The 24,752-nt window shown below is 39.9% G+C and overlaps 1 protein-coding gene across 1 annotated transcript in view; it reads right to left on the bottom strand.

Moving 5' to 3' along the window:
• The window catches only part of szt2 (SZT2 subunit of KICSTOR complex), a 188,464-nt gene that overhangs the window by 17,867 nt on the left and 145,845 nt on the right, over window positions 1-24,752 (bottom strand). The window contains exons 63-70 of the mRNA XM_078408309.1: window positions 23,779-23,981; window positions 21,003-21,078; window positions 18,362-18,445; window positions 14,646-14,720; window positions 12,279-12,344; window positions 8,497-8,710; window positions 7,121-7,304; window positions 5,040-5,162 (exon numbers count right to left, since the gene is read on the bottom strand). Coding sequence (XP_078264435.1) covers window positions 5,040-5,162; window positions 7,121-7,304; window positions 8,497-8,710; window positions 12,279-12,344; window positions 14,646-14,720; window positions 18,362-18,445; window positions 21,003-21,078; window positions 23,779-23,981 — 1,025 coding nt within the window. The remainder of the gene's footprint in view (window positions 1-5,039; window positions 5,163-7,120; window positions 7,305-8,496; window positions 8,711-12,278; window positions 12,345-14,645; window positions 14,721-18,361; window positions 18,446-21,002; window positions 21,079-23,778; window positions 23,982-24,752) is intronic.

The following is a 24,752-nucleotide window of genomic DNA, read 5'->3' as shown; positions in this document are numbered from 1 at the left end:
ATGGACCATAGTACTGTGATCAGATTCAGCCAAGCTCTGTTACCTGATGAACCATATCCCATTCAGAAATGACTTCAATTACAATTTATAGGCAAATCGACCAACAGCATAATTAACAGGTAGTTTTAACTTGTATCCAAGGATTGTGTCAAATAGGTCTATGCTCGCTAATTAGATTTGTCAAAAAGCAAGACGTCAGTAGAAGATTTACTTTGGAAACATTAAATTGATTATAGAAAATGTAATCTAATTTTGTTTCTTAGAATAACAATTCTTAAAATCACCATTTAGGTAAACAATCAACCATGCTTCAATTATGATAGAAACCCATATCTTATTTTGAAGTTAATGAGCAATTTCACACCAAGATGTTAAAATTTAGTCAGAAAAATAATGAAAGGGTGACAAAAGCCAGGCCATAAAAATGAGCATATTATTGCTCGGCCTCCTGATAGCACGGTATCAGAGAGTCCAATGCTCTCACAACTGGAAACATATGCAGACTTTAAACTAGTACGGTTGTGGGGGAGGGACTCAAACACAGATAGCTAATAGGCAGTGTGTGAGGCAGGAGGCAGAAAAGGGAAACACTCAGACCCAATATGTAGGAGAGAAAGAAGTGAAAAGAAATAAACTGAGAATAAGAAATGATGGGTCCCTTAAATGTGTATATTTTAATGCTAGGAGCATTGTAAGAAAGGTGGATGAGCTTAGAGCCTGGATTGACATCTGGAAGTATGATTTATTCACAAAATGCTGGAGTAACTCAGCAGGTCAGGCAGCATCTCGGGAGAGAAGGAATGGGTGACGTTTCGGGTCGAGACCCTTCTTCAGACTGATGTTGCGGCGATCAGTGAAACATGGTTGCAGGAGGGTTGCGATTGGCAATTAAATATTCCAGGATTTCATTGTTTTAGATGTGATAGAATCGGAGGGGCAAGAGGTGGGGGTGTTGCATTGCTTGTCAGGGAGGATATCACAGCAGTGCTTTGGCAGGACAGACTAGAAGGCTCGATTAGGGAGGCTGTTTGGGTGGAACTCAGAAATGAGAAAGGCTTAGCAACACTTATAGGGGTGTATTATAGACCGCCAAATAGGGAACGAGAATTGGAAGAGCAAATATGTAAGGAGATAGCAGATATTAGTAGTAAGCACAGGGTAGTGATTGTGGGTGATTTCAATTTTCCTTACATAGACTGGGAATCACATTCTGTTAAAGGGCTGGATGGTTTGGAGTTTGTAAAATGTGTGCAGGATAGTTTTTTGCAGCAATACGTACAGGTACCTACCAGAGAAGGGGCAGTGTTGGACCTCCTGTTAGGAAATGAGACGGGTCAGGTGACGGAGGTATGTGTTGAGGAGCACTTTGGGTCTAGTGATCACAATGCCATTAGTTTCAATATAATTATGGAGAAGGTCAAATCTGGACCAAGGGTTGAGATTTTGAATTGGAGAAAGGCTAATTTTGAGGAGATGAGAAAGGATTTAAAAGGAGTGAAATGGGACATTTTGTTCTATGAAAAGGATATAATAGAGAAATGGAGGATATTTAAAGGTGAAATTTTGAGAGTACAGAGTCTTTATGTCCCTGTTCAGTGGAAAGGAAAGAATAATAATTTGAAAGAGCCGTGGTTTTCCAGGGAATTTGGACACTTGGTTCAGAAAAAGAGGGAGATATACAATAAATATAAGCGGCAGGGAGTAAATGAGGTTCTTGAGGAATATAAAGAATATAAAAGAAATCTTAAGAAGGAAATTAGAAAAGCGAAAAAGAGATATGAGGTTGCTTTGGCAAGTAATGTAAAAGTAAACCCCAAGGGGTTCTACAGATATGTCAATAGCAAAAGGATAGCAAGGGATAAAATTGGTCCATTAGAGAGTCAGAGTGAACAGCTATGTGCTGAGCCGGAAGAAATGGGGGAGATATTAAACAATTTCTTTTCTTCGGTATTGACCGAGGAGAAGGATATTGAATTATGTGAGGTAAGCGAAACAAGTAGAGTAGTGATGGAAATTATGAGGATCAAAGAAGAGGAGGTACGGACACTTTTGAAAAATATAAAAGTGGATAAGTCTCCAGGTCCTGATAGGATATTCCCTAGGACATTGAGGGAAGTTAGTGCAGAAATAGCAGGGGCTATGACGGAAATATTTCAAACGTCATTAGAAACGGGGATGGTGCCGGAAGATTGGCGCATTGCGCATGTTGTGCCTTTGTTTAAAAAAGGTTCTAAAAGTAAACCTAGCAATTATAGACCTGTTAGTTTGACGTCTGTGGTGGGAAAATTAATGGAAAAGATACTTAGGGACAATATATATAATCACATGGATAAACAAGGCCTGATTAGAAACAGTCAACATGGATTTGTGCCTGGAAGGTCATGTTTGACTAATCTTCTTGAATTTTTTGAAGAGGTTACCAGGGAAATTGATAAGGGCAAGGCTGTGGATGTTGTCTATATGGACTTCAGTAAGGCAAGGTTTGACAAGGTTCCACATGGAAGGTTGTTTAAGAAGATTAAATCGTTGGGTATTAATAGTGAGGTTGCAAGATAGATTCAACAATGGCTGAATGGGAGATACCAGAGGGTAATGGTTGACAACTGTATGTCAGGTTGGAGGCCAGTGTCTAGTGGAGTACCCCAAGGATCTGTGTTGGGTCCACTGTTGTTTGTCATTTACATTAATGATCTGGATGATGGTGTGGCAAATTGGATTAGTAAGTATGCAGATGATACTAAGATAGGTGGTGTAGTTAATAATGAAGTAGATTTTCAAAGTCTACAGAGAGACTTGGGCCTTTTGGAAGGGTGGGCTGAAAGATGGCAGATGGAGTTTAATGCTGATAAGTGTGAGGTGCTGCATTTTGGTAGGACAAATCAAAATAGGACGTACAGGGTAAATGGTAAGGAATTGAGGAATGCAGTGGAACAGAGGGATCTGGGAATAACTGTGCATTGTTCCCTGAAGGTGGAATCTCATGTGGATAGGGTGGTGAAGAAGGCGTTTGGTATGCTTGCCTTTATAAATCAGAGCATCGAATATAGAAGTTGGGATGTAATGTTGAAATTGTACAGGGCATTGGCGAGGCCGAATCTGGAGTATGGTGTGCAGTTCTGGTCGCCAAATTATAGGAAGGATGTCGACAAAATGGAGAGGGTACAGAGGAGATTTACTAGAATGTTGCCTGGGTTTCAGCACTTAAGCTACAGAGAGAGGTTGAACAGGTTGGGTCTTTATTCTTTGGAGCGTAGAAGGTTGAGGGGGGACTTGATAGAGGTTTTTTAAATTTTAAGAAGGACGGACAGAGTTGACGTGGGTAGGCTTTTCCCTTTGAGAGTGGGGAAGATTCCAACAAGGGGACATAACTTCAGAATTAAGGGACAAAAGTTTAGGGGCAACATGAGGGGTAACTTCTTTACTCAGAGGGTGGTGGCTATGTGGAATGAGCTTCCGGTGGAAGTGGTGGAGGCAGGCTCGATTTTATTATTTAAGAGTAAATTGGATAGGTATATGCATGGGAGGGGATTGGAGGGTTATGGTCTGAGAGCAGGTAGATGAGACTAGGTCAGAGAAAGTGGTCGGCGTGGACTGGTAGGGCCGAATGGGCCTGTTTCTGTGCTGTAATTGTTATATGGTTATATGGTTATATGCAGGGCACCACAACTTCTAGCAGTATCATACTGGTTGTACAATACTTAAGATTTCCAGAAGGCATCTGATAAGATGCTCCAAGGAAAGTTATTGGGGAAAATAAACACATGGTTAAGGAACTAAGCATATTGGCGTGGTTAGCAGGGTGGATTTCAGAAAACCTTCAATGAGGTGCCATATTGCTACAATATTAAAATATTCTTCTTACAAAGAGCAACATAAGGACTTATTTCTCCTGTCTTTTAAAAAAAATAACAAAATGTGTTTAATTCATTTGGATAGCAGATTGGCTGGTTTATAGGAATAATTGGTCGCTTTTTTGGTTGGCAAGATGCAATGAGTGAAAGGCAACAGGATTGGTTCTGAAGCCTCAATCTTTTTGATTTATCACTGTGCTAGAGATGAACAGCGCAGAAACACCCTTCAGTCCACCAAGTCTGCACTGACCCTTGGCGCCCATTCACATTAATTCTGTATTAATCCCATTTTTAATTCTACTACCATTGTCATCTAGTCTCTCAGATTTTGCCACTCACCCACATGCTAGGGGGAATTTATAGTACCCAATTAAACTACCAGTTCATGTCCCTCAAAATTGAAAGAAAACCGGAGCATCTCTAGGTATCTTCTCCCACACACCATTTCTTGACAGTTTCTTCGAAGTATACAAATGACTTGGATGAGGAAGTGGGTGAAAGGTTTCAGAGGTATAGAGGAGTTGAATTATAATCAGATCAGCCATGATCTAAAGGGGATGTGTGGGGCAACTTTTACTTTACCACAGAGGGTGGTGAATGTGCTGTCGGGGATGGTGGTTGAGGCAGATACAATAGTTGCATTTAAGAGACTTTGGACAAGCATTTGGAAATGTAGGGAATGGAGGGATATGGATTATGTGCAGGTAGATAAGTTGATCTTGGCATCATGTTCGGCACAGATGTTTTGGGCTGAACAGCCCATTCTTGTGCTAAACTGTGCTATGTTCTAAATGGCAGAGCAAGCTTGAGAGTTGTAGGGCTACACCTGCTCCTAATTTATTTCTTTGTAACATTTGATACAAAGACACCTCAGAAGGTGATTCGGCTCAAAATGGCTCACAACCAGCCTTGCTAACCCGCTATGTCGCCATAATCCTGTACCTTATCTTCTTTTAATTGCTTATCCAAATTGCCTTTTCACTCACAAATTCTACGTAGGTCCACAATTTTTGCTGCTTCTCACAGCTGCAGCATTGCCAAATGCTGAGACCACTCCACTCTTCCAACTGAGCAAAGAGATTTGAACCCCCCCAAAAAATACAGATACGAAAAAGAAACAACATGCTTACTTTAAATTTATAAAATACCCGCATTTAAATGAATTAGAATTAGTAAGGGGTATCTCACCGAAGCATGTTGCGCTCTGTTTCAGGCTGTTCTTCGAAAGGTCCTGCGCTGTGGCACACTAATAGGGATACGTCAAACTCATCGTGGTGTCTGATTCCTTCAGAGTCTTTATACGATCCAGATCTGCATTTAAGTCAGAAATTCCTATCAGCGATTTCATAACCTCCAAAAATGCTGTGTTGTTTCTCTAAGCTAATATCGCTAATCCGATTGTAATCATGAGTGAAAGCTGACAATTCAATATCTATTAGAATGGATAAATGTGTCCTATTTGAAATGCTCAAAGAAATACATGCATGACACATTACGACTTGGGAACACATCTATGCTTTTGGACCGTTATGATGCAATTTAATCTAAAAGCTGCCCTAATAAGTTTAAAACATTTCTTAATTTGATTAGGTTTTGATAAAGAAGATTCTGAATATTCTGTGCAATTTTGGACAATGAGAGGCTTTGATAATTTGGTCTGGATTCAAACAAATCATAGCTAATCGAGGATCAAGGGTTGCTGAAGGGTGCATATTAGAGGTGAATTTGCTTTGACTGGAGACAATATGAAGACGGAACTTTAATTTGCTTGGTAGCACAGCAGCAGAGCCCCTATTCAGCATCCATCCATCCATTGTCTTCGGCATGTACCATCAGAAAAGGCAGTGTTGAATTTCACATCTGTGCTGGTGACATTCAATTCAATCTCAGCATCTTCACTCTCACCTTCCCCCATAATCACTAATTTACCATGCTTTTGGCTCCAACAAGGTTACATTTCAAAAATGAATACATAAAGTGCTGAAAAATACTCAGCAAGTCAGGTTGCATCTGTGGAAGAGAAACAAAGTCAACGCTTCAGGACGGAAACCTTCAACAGAACTGAAAAGGAGAAAGAAGAAGCTAGTAAAGCTGTAGGAAGTCAAAATTTCCTTTAGACATCTTCCCCCCCCCCCATATTTTCTAGCCAGCCTATTTTCCACCGAAGATAGAAACAAATGCTGGAGTAACTCAGTGGGACAGGCAGCATCTCTGGTGTGAAGGAATGGGTAACGTTTCGGGTCAGGGGAGATGGAAACTAGAAATATGGATGGTCAAGGTGTGAAAACGATAGATCAAATCAGACGATGATCAATGGAATGTAGTTATTCACAAAATGCTGGAGTAACTCGGCAGGTCAGGCAGCATCTCAGGAGAGAAGGAATGGGCGACAATGGAATGTAGAATGGTTCATTGTTGGCTGACGGGAATGTGACAAAGAAGCATACATACTGCAAAATTAGTCAGGACAGTGAAACTGTTCAGATAACTCGGGTGGGGGAGGGACAGTAAGGGTTACTTGAAGTTAGAGAAATCCATATTCATATCGTTGGGTTGTAAGCTGCCCAAGCGAAAACTGAGGTACTATTCCTCCAATTTGAGTTTGGCCTCACTCTGTCAGTGGGAGGGGGAGTTAAAATGTTTTGCAACTGGGAGATCGCATAGGCCAAGGTGGAGTGAGCGTGGACTATTTTCCACTCATCCCAAACTCCATTGTCCATCTTTGAAGTTGCAAGCATCAATCATTTCAGTGCTCTGCCCTAAATTGGCACTTGTTAATACAAAACCTTGACTTTAAAAGACCCATCCTTCTTTTTAAATCTCCCCAGGAGCCACATCCCTCCTATCTCTGCAATCAGCTTCAGCCAGAGAGGACTCCGAAGATAATTGTATACTAATTCTGAGCTTGTATCAGTTTTTTATTTCACCACTGGTGATCGTGCCTTCAGTTCTAGAAAGCAACTTAGCCTCCCTGTCTCTCCTTCCTCTTTACAGGTTCTTTAAACTTAGTTCTTTCGTCACCCGCCCTCCAACAACCTACAGAACACTTGCACTTAAACATGTTTCGTGCTATTATATTAAAGAGATTATGCAAAGTGCAAGTTATTCTTGTTGTGGTCCAAGGGGCAGATTCCCAGTGAAAGTATTGATGATGTTTAAGTTAGGTTCTTTGCAAAGGAACTAAACTTCAATTGATAATGTGATTAGAGGCAGCAATATAAACTGAAGAAAAGTATTCTAACAGACAGCTTACAGAAAATGATTTTTACCTATTCCAGAGTGCCACTAATGCATATTCATGCATTTCTGTATTCTGGGTCCCCTTTCTTCCATCCACACTCATTGCTGTTCTTGACATACGGAGTGGCTTCATTCCATAGATGCTGGCGTGATCAGTGATATAGTTATAGAGCTGATGAGCTGTTGTCATGTTTGTGGAGAGGGCTATAGTCCCTAAAAAAAAAAGGATTTTGAAAACCAGATCCAAAAATTAGAAATGAATGTACATTCTTCTCATCAACCATTTTACGTCTGATATGTTTTCCTCACGCATCAACATCATGCATGTTGTATCTTTTATTTGGGTTTCTTCCTCCAACCCTCACATCCTCATGTGACTATGATATCACCAGTTCATTTGTAAAGCTGACACATTCTTGGCCATGTGTAGGAAGGAACTGCAGATGCTGGTTTACACCGAAGATAGACGCAAAACGCTGGAGTAGCTCAGCGCGTCAGACACTGAAGGTCTGAAGAAGTGTCTTGAACCAAAATGTCCCCTATTCCTTTTCTCCAGCGATGCTGCCTGACCCGCTGAGTTACCCCAGCATTTTGTGTCTACATTCATGGTCATTCAGGGGGTATGGGGAGAAGGCAGGAACGGGGTTTATTCACAAAATGCTGGAGTAACTCAGCAGGTCAGGCAGCATCTCGGGAGAGAAGGAATGGGTGACGTTTCGGGTCGAGACCCTTTTTCAGACTGATGTCAGGGGGGCGGGACAAAGGAAGGATATAGGTGGAGACAGGAAGATAGAGGGAAATCTGGGAAGGAGGAGGGGAAGAGAGGGACAGAGGAGCTATCTAAAGTTGGAGAAGTCGACGTTCATACCACCGGGCTGCAAACTGCCCAGGCGAAATATGAGGTGCTGCTCCTCCAACTTCCGGCGGGCCTCACTATGGCACTGGAGGAGGCCCATGACAGAAAGGTCAGACTGGGAATGGGAGGGGGAGTTAAAGTGCTCGGCCACCGGGAGATCAGTTTTGTTAATACGGACCGAGCGCAGGTGTTCAGCGAAGCGATCGCCGAGCCTGCGCTTGGTTTCGCCGATGTAAATAAGTTGACATCTACGGGGTACTGGGTACTGATTGAGAATGATCAGCCATGATCACATTGAATGGTGGTGCTGGCTCGAAGGGCCGAATGGCCTCCTCCTGCACCTATTGTCTATTGTGTTCCTTAGTCATGCTGCAATTCCTGCAAACTATTTGTTATGTGAGAAATTGATTCACATAAAAGGTGAAGTATAAGAATTATAAATCTAACCAAAAACCAACAACTCGCACTTAGCAAGCACATAAGGTTGCAAAGCAGGCTCTTTTAAATCCTCTATTTAGCAACAATAAACATTAATGCTTTCAGCTTTACCTTCAAAGATGTGATTCCTTCCATACTTTGGAATATCTGGATGGTGACAGATAAAGTCTTCTAGGAAGCTAGTGAGGTGGTATCCCTGTCTCAGAGTCATTTGCCGGCCAACCAGATATTGATGAATGACCCGCAGATGGAAATCATAACTGAAGGAGTGAACGTGCATTAGATCCCGCACCTTGTCACACTCCTCTGTGAACAACATTGAAAGCTGCCAGGAAAGAGACAACAGGTTACGCTATGGATTACGTTCCCCACTCACGTGGTAATGGCTTGCCCCCACTGCGTTCATGCAAACCTCCCTTTAGTTAAACAAATGTTTTAGTTATGTCAAATTGTGCCATAATTGTAATAATTTAAATGATTGAATCACTGCAATACTGCAATGGCTCATGTCATTTTCAATTCCATTGTTCAATTATCATGGATGGAAACCTGAGCTTCAAATTAACTGCTCAACCCATGACTACGTCCCATGAAAGAAGAGATAATATTAATTCCGATACTATCAAGATGTAAAAGATCCAAGAATTTGCACTGTACATTCAATAAGGAACCAGTCATCGGTTTTTAACATTTTCTTGGCAGATTACAACTTATGTATTGCCATCTTCGTTTATAATCAGAGCACTCAGAATAATCATCCGACTCCATTGATAAAAACCTTTAATTTTGTTGTTCATGATTATTTTGATTTTTTTAAAAACTTTTCAGGGATTTCTAACATATCCTAAACATTATTATTTTTGGATCAAACAAACTTGAAAACAAATCTGACGTATTTGAACGAGGCAGGAGAGAATAGTAAACTTACAATCTTGGAGCAGCTTAGAAAACTTATCCTTCTGTGTAAAACTGAAATCTGATTTAAATACCCCAAGACTGTTAAATTTTTATTGGTATTGTAGTGATTGGGATGACGTCACTATCGGACCGTAGGTGAATCATGCAGAAATTAGATTCCCAACCAATCTTGAATCTAAAGGCTGCTTTCTTAAACTATGAAGTTGTCGAAAATGTATTCTGTCAATTATAGCCATATAATGACTATTGTTATTTCTCGACTAACAACATTCCTTCATATCCCGTTCACTGACACTCATTACGATTTGAAAAGCCTTGATTCGATCCCCCCCTCTAACTCTGTAATTTATCTTTGAGTTTGAACAGATTTGGGGCCCAAACAAATCACTTACAACATAGAATATTGAACAGATACTCTCACTTGGCCTCAGCCATTGTTTTGACCACAAAATCCCATTTGATATTAAAAGCTTGTTTTTTTGAAGCTATAATTTAGAGGATACCCTGAGAAGTGTCCATCTTCAAAAAGACACGTTAACAATACAGAGTATGATCAGAGGTGGCTGGCTGATCCCAGATAATGAACCTAACCGAGGGATACCCATTAAAGCATGTGCACTTGGCTCAGTTGGTTAGAAAATGGATGTGATAAAATATCTTTTCCTGGTTCACCCTTTCTTCACTGCTGTGAATGAAAAAAAAAAGCAGATCAGAGCTGTACTGACAGTGGACAAGGAAAGGGTTGGCAAATATTCTGGTAGAAATTGATAGAAATAAGAGGACAAATAATGTGTGGTATCACAAAATGGCTAAGTTGAATCAGAGCAAGGTGAGCAGCTAACTAGGCACTTAAATTCTGTTACTCCCACTCACTGATGTTAGCCAAGTACTTGCAATAATATTTAAAGCTGCGGAATGATGTCTTGCAGCAAGTCTGCCGACAATCCTTAAATCCAGAGCAATAAAATGTAGCTATGTTTCATTTTTATTACTTACAGAAAAAAACCCTCTGGAACACACAAAGTCTAAAGCTCTCATCTTTAATTTTAAAATGCTCTTGTTATACTTTGTCAAGTTATATTTTTTTTTAAAAAATTTTAAAAATCAAACTCATCTGCATTTCAGGGAAATTGAGAACAATGTTATTTTTTAATTTGCATTGTTTGCGGAAGACATGTCTTATTGGAGGAATAATTTTCAGAACACAACTCCCTGAGTAAGAAATCCACTGATTTAAGACATCATGCTGGAGTAGATGAACAGCACTCAATTTCTCCAATCATCCAATTAATGCTGCTGTCACGTATAAACAGCACAAGCAGTTGTGCAGTCAACTCACCAAAATAGGAAGCCAGCGCTCAAAGAAGCCTCACATAAAACAACACTACTAAACAGAATAGCCCAAGAAATCCCACTGAGCATCGGTAGTGCTCACATTTCCACAGAAGTAACACTTCATAGTGATTTAACCTTCTCAGTAGCCACCATGAGATTCTTCCAGCATTTCCACAGATGTCCATTCTGGTTGCACTGACAGCTTTTGGCACATTTTTCCGAACCAATTACTTTTCTTTCTTATGCAAAGTGTGGATGATGAAAACTCGACAATTCAAAGAGTAATTGTTGTCCCTATACAAGTACAGAAAACGTAAACGGAAACCTTCCACCTTTACGAAGAAAATGGCACAAGCCTAGCAAATATCGGGCATCTTCGTCGGCATGGACGAGTCCAACTGTCGTGACATTCCACTGCATTGAGTTAGATGGGTAAAGTTCTTTGGTTTGGGGGAATTTACAGGGCCCAGTTGGTGCCAGAGAAGCAAGTGGGCCACGATGAGATGGCTGAGTTGACAGGCTCTTAGGAGAGCACCACGAAGTGGGTCAGGCACGAAGCTGGAGTAACTCAGTGGGTCAGGCAGCATCTCTAGTGAAAAAGGTTAGGTGACGTTTCGGGTCGGCTCCCTTCTTCAGACTGCTGTCTACACAGTCCCCATTATTCTTGTGCTCTCTGATTAATGTTGGTTCCCAGATTTCCAATATCAAATTTTATGTTTAAATTTCTACTAAGTCTTCCTATTCCTAATTTTATTTAGCCTCATATTCAGCTTGGAGTTCCCTTCATTTATCTGACTCAGGCCTCAAATGCAAACTCACTTTGGATCAACTCATCTTTCATAGTTATTCTGTCATCCAGCTAAATCCTTGCTCTGGATTTCACTCACTTTTTCCAAGTTCCTTAAAATCTCTCTTTCTCCACTATTAACAATGGATCGATGAACCACTGTGTGTTGTCCTTTAATATAAGTACAAAACATATGCAAGATGTTGAGTACAGACACAAAATGCTGGAGTAACTCAGCGGGACCCTTCTTCAGGTCTCGACCCAGAAACGCCACCCATTCCTTCTCTCCAGAGATGCTGCCTGTCCCGCTGAGTTACTCCAGCATTTTGTGTCTATCTTCGGTTTAAACCAGCATCTGCAGTTCCTTCCTACACATGTGCAATATGTTGTGTACTTAGTGCTATCAGATAACAGAAGACCTAGGCTGGAAAGGGGGTGGAAAGGAGTGATCATCTAATATAAATGGCAATGTCGGTACCGTTTCTTGAAGGGGCATCAGTCGCAGTTATTGCTTTTCTCCTTGCATGAAGACAACAATTTTAGTTTGCGAATGAAGACTGAGCAAATGAAGAACATGCATTTGCAGAGGGAGGAAAACAGTGAGGAAGGATTCTCCCCATTTTCCAGTCATCAAATCCCAGTAATGGCTGAACAGTGCAATACAAAATGAACATCTATGAATAGGAAAAAAAGCACAATGTCAGTACCACCTGAACCACTGTACATGCCTTTACAATGACTAACAAACAGTCAGAGTCTGAAGAGAATGAGCAAGACTAGCAGAAGGAAAGTCAGTGTGCAATAGGGAAAGATAGAGTTTATGAGAGTAAGGCCTCGGGAGCTTGGGACATACCGCTGACTCTGAGACCGAACTCACTTCGGCAAGGCACTTGACACGAGCTTTGGACACTAGAGAGCCCTGATGGGAGACAGGAATGGAGATGGATATGGCACTCAACACAGACATACATGCAGTTTCTATTCTAGGTACAGTACATTTAAGGGAGGCATTGCCATCGGCCAGGATTAATCATAAAACTTAACAACACCCCACACGGTCCATCAATCGTGTTATTCGGATTTTAAACTCATCACAACCCAAATCACATTTTTCAAATACCAAGGCCTTGACATTCGAAAGGATAAATTGTATCTTTTGCAAAAATACATTCTTCCATGTCTCCAATGAAGACATGTTTAATTTGGTAAACTGCTACTTCATCTAGCACCCAATTCACTGCCAATGCAAGTATGACATCCACTGCCTTAATAAACTGCTCAATCGCAGGTTATCTGCATGCTCTCTGTGCATCACATAAATATGCTCCTGATGCCGTACTGTAGTTGAAATTAAATCCCCTGCACATTGATCTATGAAGCAATCTCAGTTATCCTAGAAATACAGATCTAGGAACAAGATAACCAAAGCAAATGTTCAGTATCATTTTTATAATTTACTGCAATGAAAGCTCCACTAACTTATGACTAAAGCTGCCTTTATACATTGGGGTGCCTTCTTCAGAAACTTTGCCTCACTTTGACAAGATCCAGACTGTAGCAATCTCTCGTTCCCAACTTCAATCAGTGCCGCCATCCATGTTATTTAAGAAGTTCTTCGTAATGGGCAAGCAGTGGCAGGTTCCTCATATTTATACGATAGTTTGCCAAATCGGAGTGATATTAGTGCCTGAAATTCTTTATTCATCAATGTTTCAAGAGCTTGCAAGATATTAAATTTCCTCTTGATTCCAAAATATTCCAAAATTAGATCGTTATATCAGAGATAAATCACTGCAACTTTCAGAAGAGGATGATGAGGTTTCACTACAAGCCAAGTTACTCAACCGTAGATTATCAAGTATGTCCTTCTACTACTTCTCACGTATAAATCATTTACTCCAAGGAGATGAAGGTGATCCTAGTAAATACCCGCAATGAAAGCAAATTTGGTTCCCTGACTATGACCGGAAAGTAAGTACTCATTCATTGTGACACCCTGTTACACACACACACACAGACAGACACACACACACACACACACACACACACACACACACACACACACACACACAATCTCTTAACTGAGATAAAGTTCAAACCTTGCAAAATTTCCATAATTTTCTACATTTTGGCCTCTTGGGATTGGGAAGAAATTACTCTTTTTGTATTTTTCATTGTAGATTTATTCTATCAGATTTTGCTTACAACGCTAAATCCAAATTTGTCGATCAAAAGACATCAGAATCTATGGTTAAATGACACCTAACTATTAAGTGGCAATGCCTCAATCAAATGCCTTAAGCAACTGAACATATAGACTACGAAGAAATTACAAATTACTAACAAACATACAGACAGGTAACTATTTTTACTTAAAAACATGCAGGTCTCATTTTAAACAAATTCCTTACTACAAAATAAACTTGATACAAATCATTCAGAAAAATCAAATCTACACAACATTTTCTCAACATATGGTGAGATATGGATACAATGGCCAGGGGAGACCCATGGCATTTTACAGGTTCAGCAACACACATAAAAAATCTGAGTCAACTATTACGGTGCTTTTAAAGCATTCAAAAGATAGCAAAAGGATTGTGGAACAATAGTTTCCCATACACCATCTTTGACTCCTATGATGCAAATTGATGTCAGAAGCAATAAATTGCTATATTTTAAGTAGATCCATTATTAAGTTAAGAAAGGAGCAAAGACCTGATGGCTAGATAAACTTTCCTTTCATACAATGGTAGCAGCACTTTCTTGAATTAAACTATGTGAATGCTTACTTGTTTTTAATGTTTCTCACCAAGGTAATTCCAAACCAAAGAAAGTGCTAGAAACAAATCAACTGTGACCAAGTTGAATAGATTGAATGATCAGTTAATGCTCCCATAAGATGGTTCCAATAAGCTGCACTACTGTTTGCAGCTTAGTTTGCTGCCTGATCCACATATAGGATCACATTTAATTTAGCTCAGCATCATTAATCATTTTTAAGCAAGCATCGTCTGGTTAAGATGCCTTTTGAAAATGAAGCAAAAGCCTTTTACATTTTGTCCAAAATCTAAAATATATATTTTTAAAACAGCCATCTGTTAAGAGCTATGCTGTGTAGCCTTGATTTCTTTTTAAGCTTCATTAATTTAGGTTAGCTTAATCTTACGTTAAAATTTAGCATGACCACAAGGTGAAATATATCTTCAATTTCAGTTACCTGGGAATTGACAGTTTGTCCCATTGGAATCCGGGAACATTCAAGGGCATATTGTTTCACACAGAAGTAACAGCCCTGGAAATCAGAAAGAGTAAAAGCTAATGTTTTTTTTAGAGAATAAAGATTTGATTGCATTTTATTCACTGGTCCTGTAACAAAACTGGCCAATAGGCTTACAATTTGCAACAGTTACGGAAGAGAAATGCAATCCCCAAAACTATCATGGAATATTAGATCCTATTTTTGCAAGTCTCTAACACTCAAACACGTTTGATTTGCTGTACAATGATTTAGATGGTAGGAACAAAAGTGATCCAGGTTGACTTTGACATTCAGTAATACAGGCAATTGTATTTCAGTGAAAATTTGACTAAACCAGCCAAACTGTGCAGATTGCAAGAGGCGACCTAAGTTCTATTGGATATACAAGGAGACACAAGAGTGATAATTTCATCCTTGCTTGTTAGTGCAAAGAAAATGCTTGGGAGTATCAGCTACCATCTGTACTTATCTTTCAGTGTCCAGTTCTATTAAAGGACTGAATGGCTCCATATGGGTACAGCAGTGGCCAATGCACTTGCATTTTACAATAATGAAGGAAGGTGAATGCAATTCCCAAAATCATGCACTCCATTTGCAAGTCTCTAAAAACTCAATAGATGCAATTGTACAGATATTCTAGCTACTTTAATAATTCAACTCTGTAGCAAATGGTACTGAATTCTAAATAAAGAAGGGCACTGTTGCCATCTAGTGTTGTAAGTCAACTGCAATGTTACATGCTGACTATATTGTCCACAGAAATATTTGATTCACATGAGACTTGACGGATATATCTATTACAAGTGCACTCCTTGAATTATCGGTGTTTTGCTAGCCCTCCCGGAGAACTTAAAACCATTATGATTCTCGAAGTAGATTAACAGAATGTACTCTGCTGAAATTCAACAAATACGTCAACATGATGGGAATGTCAACCACTTCTAACTGATTATTACATCTGCTATCACTTCCGGTGGAAGACGCTGTAGATTTGCTTGACAATTATTATTGCTTTGAGGATTGTTGCATTAGGAAGCCAGAATACAATTACGTTAACATCACTGCTATGCAGGGAACCCATTATTTTATCTTTTAACACAGTCACTGAATATTGCCTGTGGGATCAGAATTTCTAATACTGTGTCGAGTACTATGATTTGACGTATGCCACAGCATTACATGAATTACTTCACTGAGATCCAAGAGCATTGCAGCAATAGCAAGATCCCAGCTAGACCCTGGTTGATATGTGAAATCTTCCATTGCATTCCCTGCAAGAAGGGGTAGAGTTACAGTGTCCTCCATAATGTTTGGGACAAAGGCCCATCATTTATTTATCTGCCTCTGTACTCCACAATATGAGATTTGTAATAGAAAAAAAATCACATGTGGTTAAAGTGCACATTGTCAGATTTTAATAAAGGCCATTTTTATACATTTTGGTTTCACCATGTAGAAATTACATCTGTGTTTATACATATTCCCCTCCATTTCAGGGCACCATAATGTTTGGGACACATGGCTTCACAGGTGTATGTAATTGCTCAGGTGCGTTTAAATGCCGCCTTAATGCAGGTATAAGAGAGCTCTCAGCACCCAGTCTTTCCATCACATTTGGAAACTTGTATTGCTGTTTATCAACATGAGGACCAAAGTTGTGCAAATAAAAGTCAAAGAAGCCCTTATGAGACTGAGAAACAAGAATAAAACTGTTAGAAACATCAGCCAAACCGGCTTACCAAAATCAACTGTTTGGAACCATTAAGAAAGAGAACAGTGGTGAGTTTACTAATTGCAAAGGGACTGGCAGGCCAAGGAAGACCTCCACAGCTGATGACAGAAGAATTATCTCTATAATAAAGAAAAATCCCCAAACACCTGTCCTATAGATCAGAAACACTCTTCAGGAGTCAGGTCTGGATTTGCCAATGACCACTGTCTGCAGAAGATTTCATGAACAGCAATACAGAGGCGACACTGCAAGATGCAAACCACTGGTTAGCCGCAAAAATAGGATGGCCAGGTTACAGTTTGCCAAGAAGTATTTAAAAGAGCAACCACAGTTCTTGAAAAAGGTCTTGTGGACAGATGAGACGAAGATTAACATATCAGAGTGATGGCAAGAGCAAAGTTTGGAGGAGAGAAGAAACTGCCCAAGATCCAAAGCATACCACCTCATCTGTGAAACACGGTGGTGTAATGGCCTGGGCATGTATGGCTGCTGAAGATACTGGCTCACTTATCTTCATTGATGATACAACTGCTGATGGTGGTAGCATAATGAATTCTGAAGTGTCTAGACACATCCTATCTGCTCAAGTTCAAACAAATGCCTCAAAACGCATTGGTCAGCGGTTCATTCTACAGCAAGACAATGATCCCAAACCTACCACTAAAGCACCAAGCGAGTTTTTCAAAGCTAAAAGATGGTTATTTCTTGTGGCCAAGTCAATCACCCGATCTGAACCCAATTGAACATGCCTTTTATATGCTGAAGAGAAAACTGAAGGGGACTAGCCCCCAAAACAAGCATAAGCTAAAGATGGCTGCAATACAGGCCTGGTAGAGCGTCACCAGAGAAGACACCCAGCAACTGGTGATGTCCATGAATCGCAGACTTCAACCAGTCTTTGCAAGCAAAGGATGTGCAACAAAATACTAAACATGACTACTTTCATTTACATGACATTGCTGTGTCCCAAACATCATGGTGCCCTGAAATGGGGGGACTATGTATAAACACTGCTGTAATTTCTACATGGTGAAACCAACATGTATAAAAATGGCCTTTATTAAAATCTGACAATGTGCACTTTAACCACGTGCGATTTTTTCTAATACAAATCTCAAATTGTGGAGTATAGAAGCAAATAAATAAATGATGGGTCTTTGTCCCAAACATTATGGAAGGCTCTGTAGCTGCAGGCATTTTGAGATGGAAAAGACACGCTGAAATGCAGTTCACACCACCATGCCTTTTAACAGTCTGGTTAATTGTAAACCATAGGTAAAGAAAGGGATTGATTTATTGGCTTGGAGAAGCGTTTGTGGCAGGTGGAAAAGATAAAAGCTTCAATCTTCCTGATGCCAACTTGGAGGAAGTTTTCATTCATTCAAGTCTGGATGGCTGAAAAGCAATCAACAATATGATCATAGTCTGTGACATTTAAACTTTTACGGATGGCTCTGAAATAAGAAATCTCTGTGCAGCTGGAGAAGAATTTCTGATCAAGACTCTATGACCCTTTTCAACTCTATTAAAACATAAACCAATTCAAATGTGAAAGTGCAAAGTATGATTGAGGGTAAAGAAAGCCATTTTTGTACAAACACAAACAAAACTACATTGACAATTTTTTGATAAACAACCTAAATGAGTCACTTGGAGGGAAAATCTACCCGCTGATTCGCATGTGTGAGGAAACATGATAAACTATCGCAGATTGGCAACACGCACAAATTGATCCATTTTATCTGCAGTCTACATATCCGAGTCGACACCCACTCATGAGTTACGTGATCAAACATCATTCACTGGATCATTCTGACTGTTCTTATTCATAGTGATCGATTTTTTTTCACGTGAAGGAAGAATAAATTTGATTTATTTACAAAATTAAACGGTGACTTACTGGTCACATGAAGGATGTCCAATACCTGTGTGTTGTCCTTACCTGAAAAGCAAGCTCCATGAGCACTATTCCACCTGGAAGAGCTCTTTGAAGATGATAGGTTATTACACTGGAGCCATCCATGCTCTGTAAAAGGTTTCAACGCATACATCAAGAGATTCAGTTACTGCAAATATTACAATCTTTTACAGCATGCCTAGGGCTTAATGCTCGGAGAGAACTGCTTTGTGCAGTATCAGCTTGACAAAAGCAAGGCAGAGTGAACATCATACAGTGATTTTGCAGCGACAAACCCATGAACCCCACAAAAAAAATGTTTCCTTTTCCAATTGTGGGATTAAATAGCTCACCTATGTCAGTAAGCCACAACTGGATAAAGCTCAAATCTATCTGAGAACTCGGGTAATTCAGGGATACAGCAAACAAAGAAGAGACCGTGTGGAGCACAATTTGCACAGTAATCCATGATGCCAACTTCAGCTTTACTTTAGTGGTTATTGTAAATGGCTTAACTCTTGCTTTTGTAACCATGCTGAAATGCCGCGTGCTTCTGTGAGAGCGTGATTCAAGAATTAAAGACCAATACAGCAAACTCAAACAATTTCAAATACACTTAAAAATCTAAGCATGACTTGATTTTTTGAACAGTGCAAATATATACGTCCAATTTTGATTGGAAGGCAACATAATAGATGAGACAATATTTGTATTGATTATGACCTTGAAGGGTCATAATATAAGGGGTCTTTTGAACTAAAATCTATACCATTCCTGAGTGTCTAAAAATATTATCTTGGCCCCCATTTGGCTAAGAGCAGCACAGTTTCGCAGTTGCTAGAGCTGCCTCACAGTGCCAGAGACCAGGGTTCAATCCTGGCCTTGGATGCTGTCTGTGAGGAGTTCACACGTTCTCTGTCACCGCACGGACTTTCTCCGAGTGCTCCGGTTTTCTCCCATATCCCAAAATGTGAGAGTTTGTAGGTTAAATTGACTTTTATAAAATTGCCCCAAATTTGTAGGGAATGGATGAGCAAGTAGGATACCATTAAACAAGTGTGAATGGGTGATTGATGGTTGCCATTGACCTTCCATGTGTATCGCTAAATAGAACTAAACAAAACATGCAGTTGCCCCTTAAGATTTTCAACAATGCTTTCATGAACTAGTACTGCTACATCCATCTAAGAAAGAGCGAAACTGTTGAAAATGGCATCAAGTTGAACATGGAGAGGCAACAAGGGATCCCAGTTGTACAGGTTTGGTGACGTTAGCACGTATGCCAAGCTCCTTTTGCTGCTCACTGGAAATAGTGCAAAATGTTGCCATATTGACTGATATCTTGAATGCATGCATATTGCTTATGTGGCAGCGCAATGATTGATACTAAGCCCAATCCAAATATTCAGATTAGTTTACTATCATATACAGTATATGCGATGAAATTCCTTGTTCGCCTGAAGCTCAAAGTACAGTGTATGTGGAATGATGGATTACAACGAATACAAAACCGCAGAATGGTGCAAACATTTCAGTGCAAACTGAAGTAGGACAACAACAAAAAATTGCAATAATGGAATAACCAAATAAATGGTGTTCAGAGCATGTGGCAGCATCTCTGTGAAGGGGGTGTAAAAGAGGCGAGTTATTCAGGAGTACAAGGGCGAGACACTGTTCTTAAGTCTGAACGTCCAGGAGTTCATGCTCCTGTATCCTTTCCCAGAAGGTAGAAGAGGGAAAAGGAAGCTGACCATAAACCATAATCCTTCATTAATCCTACATTTTCTTCTCTGTACATTCTCATTCGCACTCCTCAGATTAAACACTGACCCATGCACTAAGGGCAATTTAAATGGACGATTAAACCTCAGGCTACTGGGTCTTTGGGATATGGGTGGAAACCGGAGCAAAACCAAGTCAACGTGACCCAGAATGTCACTAGCAGTGCTCTTCCTGCAGAGTAGGCTAACCAGATTTCCATGTGGCAAATAGCTTAGGTGTTTCAATGCTGGCATGGGATTTGGATAGCAACATTTTTTTTGTGCCAAAGCCATGCAGGTGTGCTTTCCCTGGTGGCTCAGTAGCAAGTGTGCACAATATATCTCTGGCAGCCGACTATTTCTCTGGCATGGTCCAGACAGTAATGGGGTCCAAAATCAACCAGCATCATTCATTTTAATTATGCTATGAATGTGATCAACACTGAAGCTTGCACTTAAATATCTTCCTGTTTCATGACCTGCAGTGAGGCTTGGCAATGCAAAAGTCACTTATTATGCCATTCCATTATTTTTAAGTGCTCTGCATATTTTATTTTTGCTTCAATGGAAGTATTCTCTCCAGTTGGTCTAAAAAGACAGTGGGAGGATGGCATGCTGTGATCCCTGGCTGTCATGTCTTCACAATGATACAGAAAAGTCATGGGTCATAAAATTGCCATTTAAGCAGCAGAAAAATGACATTCAGTAATATTAATGAATGAACATGTTACCAACTCATATGTTATTTCTCTGTTACATTATGAAATATGCTAACCTGCTTCGAATGAAAATGCAGACATGCGTCTATTAACAAAAAAGACGAGAGTCAGTGACTCTGAGCAATTCATCACTCACACCACGATTATCATTGAAGGACTTCACAGATAACGACTTGACCTATTCTCTGACGATTGTCCCCTGCTCACCTTTGGACTATCATCACTTTTCTGCTTGTGGATGGAAGTTACAGATCTCGAATCCACTGGCCGCGTCCGCCCCAAACTGTAAAAAAACAAATATGGTATCGGTATTAGTATTAAAATATGATCAATTGACTCCGTGCTGGATTATAATAGGCAGAATATCAAAACAGGGACAGTGAGAATTATTGTTAGAAAAGATAATGGGCTGAAACATCGGCTTTGGGAATGAGATGGGATGTTGGAATAATGTTGCATAATGTCAGCAAATGTGGAGTATCTTCCATTACTACACACAATATGAGAAAACAGGGAACAAAATAGCAGCAGAAGAGGCGAGTCAGTTTTAGCACGGGCTTGCCACCACAGCGAGGGGAAAGTACCGTGACCATCAAAAAAAGGAAGTGAATGCTGCAATACGAGAACAGCTGGGTACCAAATCGTGTAACTGTGCCTTCAGTGCACTATTTACAAAATATACTTTAGTTATTTGCCTAGCCTACTGCAATTACATCTCCCAAATCTACAACCACTGCCATCAAAAAAAGGACAAAGACACCATGGGTTCACGAACACCACTGCCTGCAGCTTCCTCTTCAAATCACATAACATCCTGACTTGGAAATATATCAGAGAATCAGTCTGAAGAAGGGTCTCGACCTGAAACATCACCCATTCCTTCTCTCCAGAGATGCTGCCTGTCCCGCTGAGTAACTCCAGCATTTTGTGTCTACCTTCGATCTGCAGCTATTTCCTACACTATCCGAGAACCTTCATTGGCACCAGGTCAAAATTCACAAACTCCTTCCCTAACAACATTGTGGGAGTACCTTCATGAGACCCTCAATGGTTCAACGTGGCTCATTGCACATCTTCAGAGGCTGATTAGGAATAGGGAATAAATGTTGGATATCCCAGCAAATGGGCCCCAGTGTTCAGTTTAGTTTATTGCCAAGTGTACTGAGGTACAGTGAAAAGGTTTCGTGATAACCAGTGAGCAGAAAAATAATACATGATTATAATCGAGCCATTTACAGTGTGTGGATACATGAGAAAGGAATAATGTTTAATGCAAAGTCCGATTAAAGATAGTCTGAGGGTCACCAATGAAGCAGATAGTAGTTCAGGACTGCTCTCTATTTGTGGTAGGATGATTCAGTTGCCTGATAACAGTGTCTGGAAATACATCCTGATGGATGCTACATCCTGAAAAATGAACTGAGCAATCAAAATCAATTTGATCATTCGGGAGACACACAATTTTAAGCAAATGACAGGCTAAAACATGGCAAACTCCATTTTTACTCAGTAGATTAGAATGAACGCTTCCAATTTCATTTAAAGAATTGAAATTAGATAAAATAAAGAATCCAATAAAACAAGTCCAGCAAAATTCTCTCTTCTTTTTTGGTGGATGCGATTTCTATTGAAAAATCCGAAGAGAGCGGTAGAGAAATCCTGCCCTATCATTAATTAATGTTTATATATTAAAAGACATGAAACCTGTATTACCCGACACACATATAATATTTTGCAACAGATGGTGCATAGTTGCAACACATAACAATGGCTGTAGCAATTTGGAAATTAATTGGTGTAAACATGCTTTTGTCATGGCATTGCAACTCAAACCGTTGCTCGAGTTACAAATGAGATTTATAAACCAATGGTGATTAATTCATACCAGCCTTGGCAGTCTAATGGTGCCCTAGTTATTATTTCTCCTTGGACCAAAGTAGTTTGTGAAAAGAATGTGTGAAAAATCATATTTTGTTTTAAACACAGCAGCTGTGATCTGAAATGATGGAAACAGTGGAATGATGGAAACAGAATCAGGCAGTGCCTTCAAAAGTGAATTGGTTAGGCACTTGAGGGAGAATAAGTTGCAGCATTACAGGGAAAGAGTGATGAGCTTCTTCAAGGAGGACTTGACACACAGACCGTTTGGGCTAAATGATCTTCTGAGTCAAAACAATTTTATTTTGAATATAAATAGGCTGAAAATAGTTTTCAAAGTAGAAACTATCTGATACGTTCCTCCTCTTATCCTTCTACCAGTCGGTTTAACATTCCATCTGATCGCATTTTGTTTACGTTCCAATGTGTTGTGAAAATGTTGCAACAAAGGATGGAACAACCGCTAAAAAATGGCTTTCTTTCAGTTTGTACTGAGGATATTTACAATCTCATTTACCCAACATTTAAACTACATGGATTATTTTAGTGCAATGCATTGTTTACTCATTTCTACATATTATGAGGATGAATAGAGTATTGATTAAGTCATTTCACAGTATTAGGTCAGTGTGCTGCGAGAAATCACATATGTTCACATCTATTTAGAGGCTATATTACAAAGATACATCAGTTTTAGTTAAATCTATAGAGTTTAGTGTGGAAACATGCCCTTTGGCCCATCGAGTCCACGCCGACCATCGATCACCTGTGCACTGGTTCCATGTTGTCGCACTTTCGCATTCTACATACACTAGGGGCAATTTACAGAAGCCAATTAACCTACAAACCCGCAGATCTTTGGAATGTGGGAGGAAACAGGAGCATCCGGGGAAAATCTATGCGGTAACCAGGAGAACGTACAAACTCCGCGCAGACAGCTCTCGTGGTCTGGATCGAACCCTGGTCTCTGGTGACGTGAGGCAATAGCTCCAAATGGCTCATATCAAGACTGCGGTAACGGCACTGTTTCAGTTAGATGAGTTGAACACAGAAACTTCTTGGTTTACAATTCTGGCAGCTTGTATTAAACTGTTATCTTTCTTACTTTCTCGTCGGTGAAGGTGGGCGGACCTGTACGAGGATAAAGCCCATGCTCTGTAGATATTGAATATACTGTTGCATGAATGCATTGGAAATCTCGCCTAGCCACTGTTCCTCTTTCAGCCTAAAAGGCATTGTTTCGACAGAATCACTGCTATGGCTTCGGTCTCTCCCTGAAGCTGTGGAATCACTCGAACGATGACGCTTCTGGGGAAGGGCAATCAGAAGAAGAATAGTAATCAGAAATTACGAAGACACAAAAATAATAATCCATCATTGCATTAAATCAGGCTTTAAGGAGATAAAGAAACTTCCATTTATGTACTATTCGTTTTAACCCTGGTATAAGCCAAAACCAATAAAATACTTTTTTTCGTGTTCTTGTTCAATGTCTGTATGAAACTTTTCAAGTCTTCAAGGTGCAACAGAGGTCTTTATTACAGTAACTCAATGCTGGCAGCAAGACAACTAAAATGGCTGCAACCACACAATCTGACTGCACACTGTACAGCCAAGATAACTATGTACAAAACATCTCCCTTTGTCCTGTGCAGCGCCACCTGCTGCACGAGAGGATCAACGGGTCCTCCCACCCCACACAGTACGCCAAACATCACACTTTTGAAACTATGCTTGAATGAAGGGGAATTTTGCAGTTAAATTGCACTTATTTGGGCCCAAAAGTCGTTCATGAGATTTTTTAAAAATGAGCAAATATTCTCTATCGTGATATTGGTTCAAGATTAAATGTCAGCGAGGAAATCTGGAGAACTCTACTTTTTTCCTCCCCAAAATAATGTGATAGGAATTTTTGTACTGCCATCTAGATATTTGGTTAAATTGGAACATTTGGCAGGAATCGCAAAGGAAAATTCTAGGAGATTCAACTGGTGTATTAAGAGAAAAAGGGAGGCCAAAGAAAGAATAGGTTCCCTTAAAAATCTGCATAGTTATCTTTGTGTAGATCCACGAGAAATG

This window comes from Rhinoraja longicauda, chromosome 11, assembly GCF_053455715.1.
Source record: "Rhinoraja longicauda isolate Sanriku21f chromosome 11, sRhiLon1.1, whole genome shotgun sequence".
Lineage (NCBI taxonomy): Eukaryota > Metazoa > Chordata > Chondrichthyes > Rajiformes > Arhynchobatidae > Rhinoraja > Rhinoraja longicauda.
Note: the sequence above shows the minus strand (reverse complement) of the source record. Positions and strands in the feature narration are given on the sequence as shown.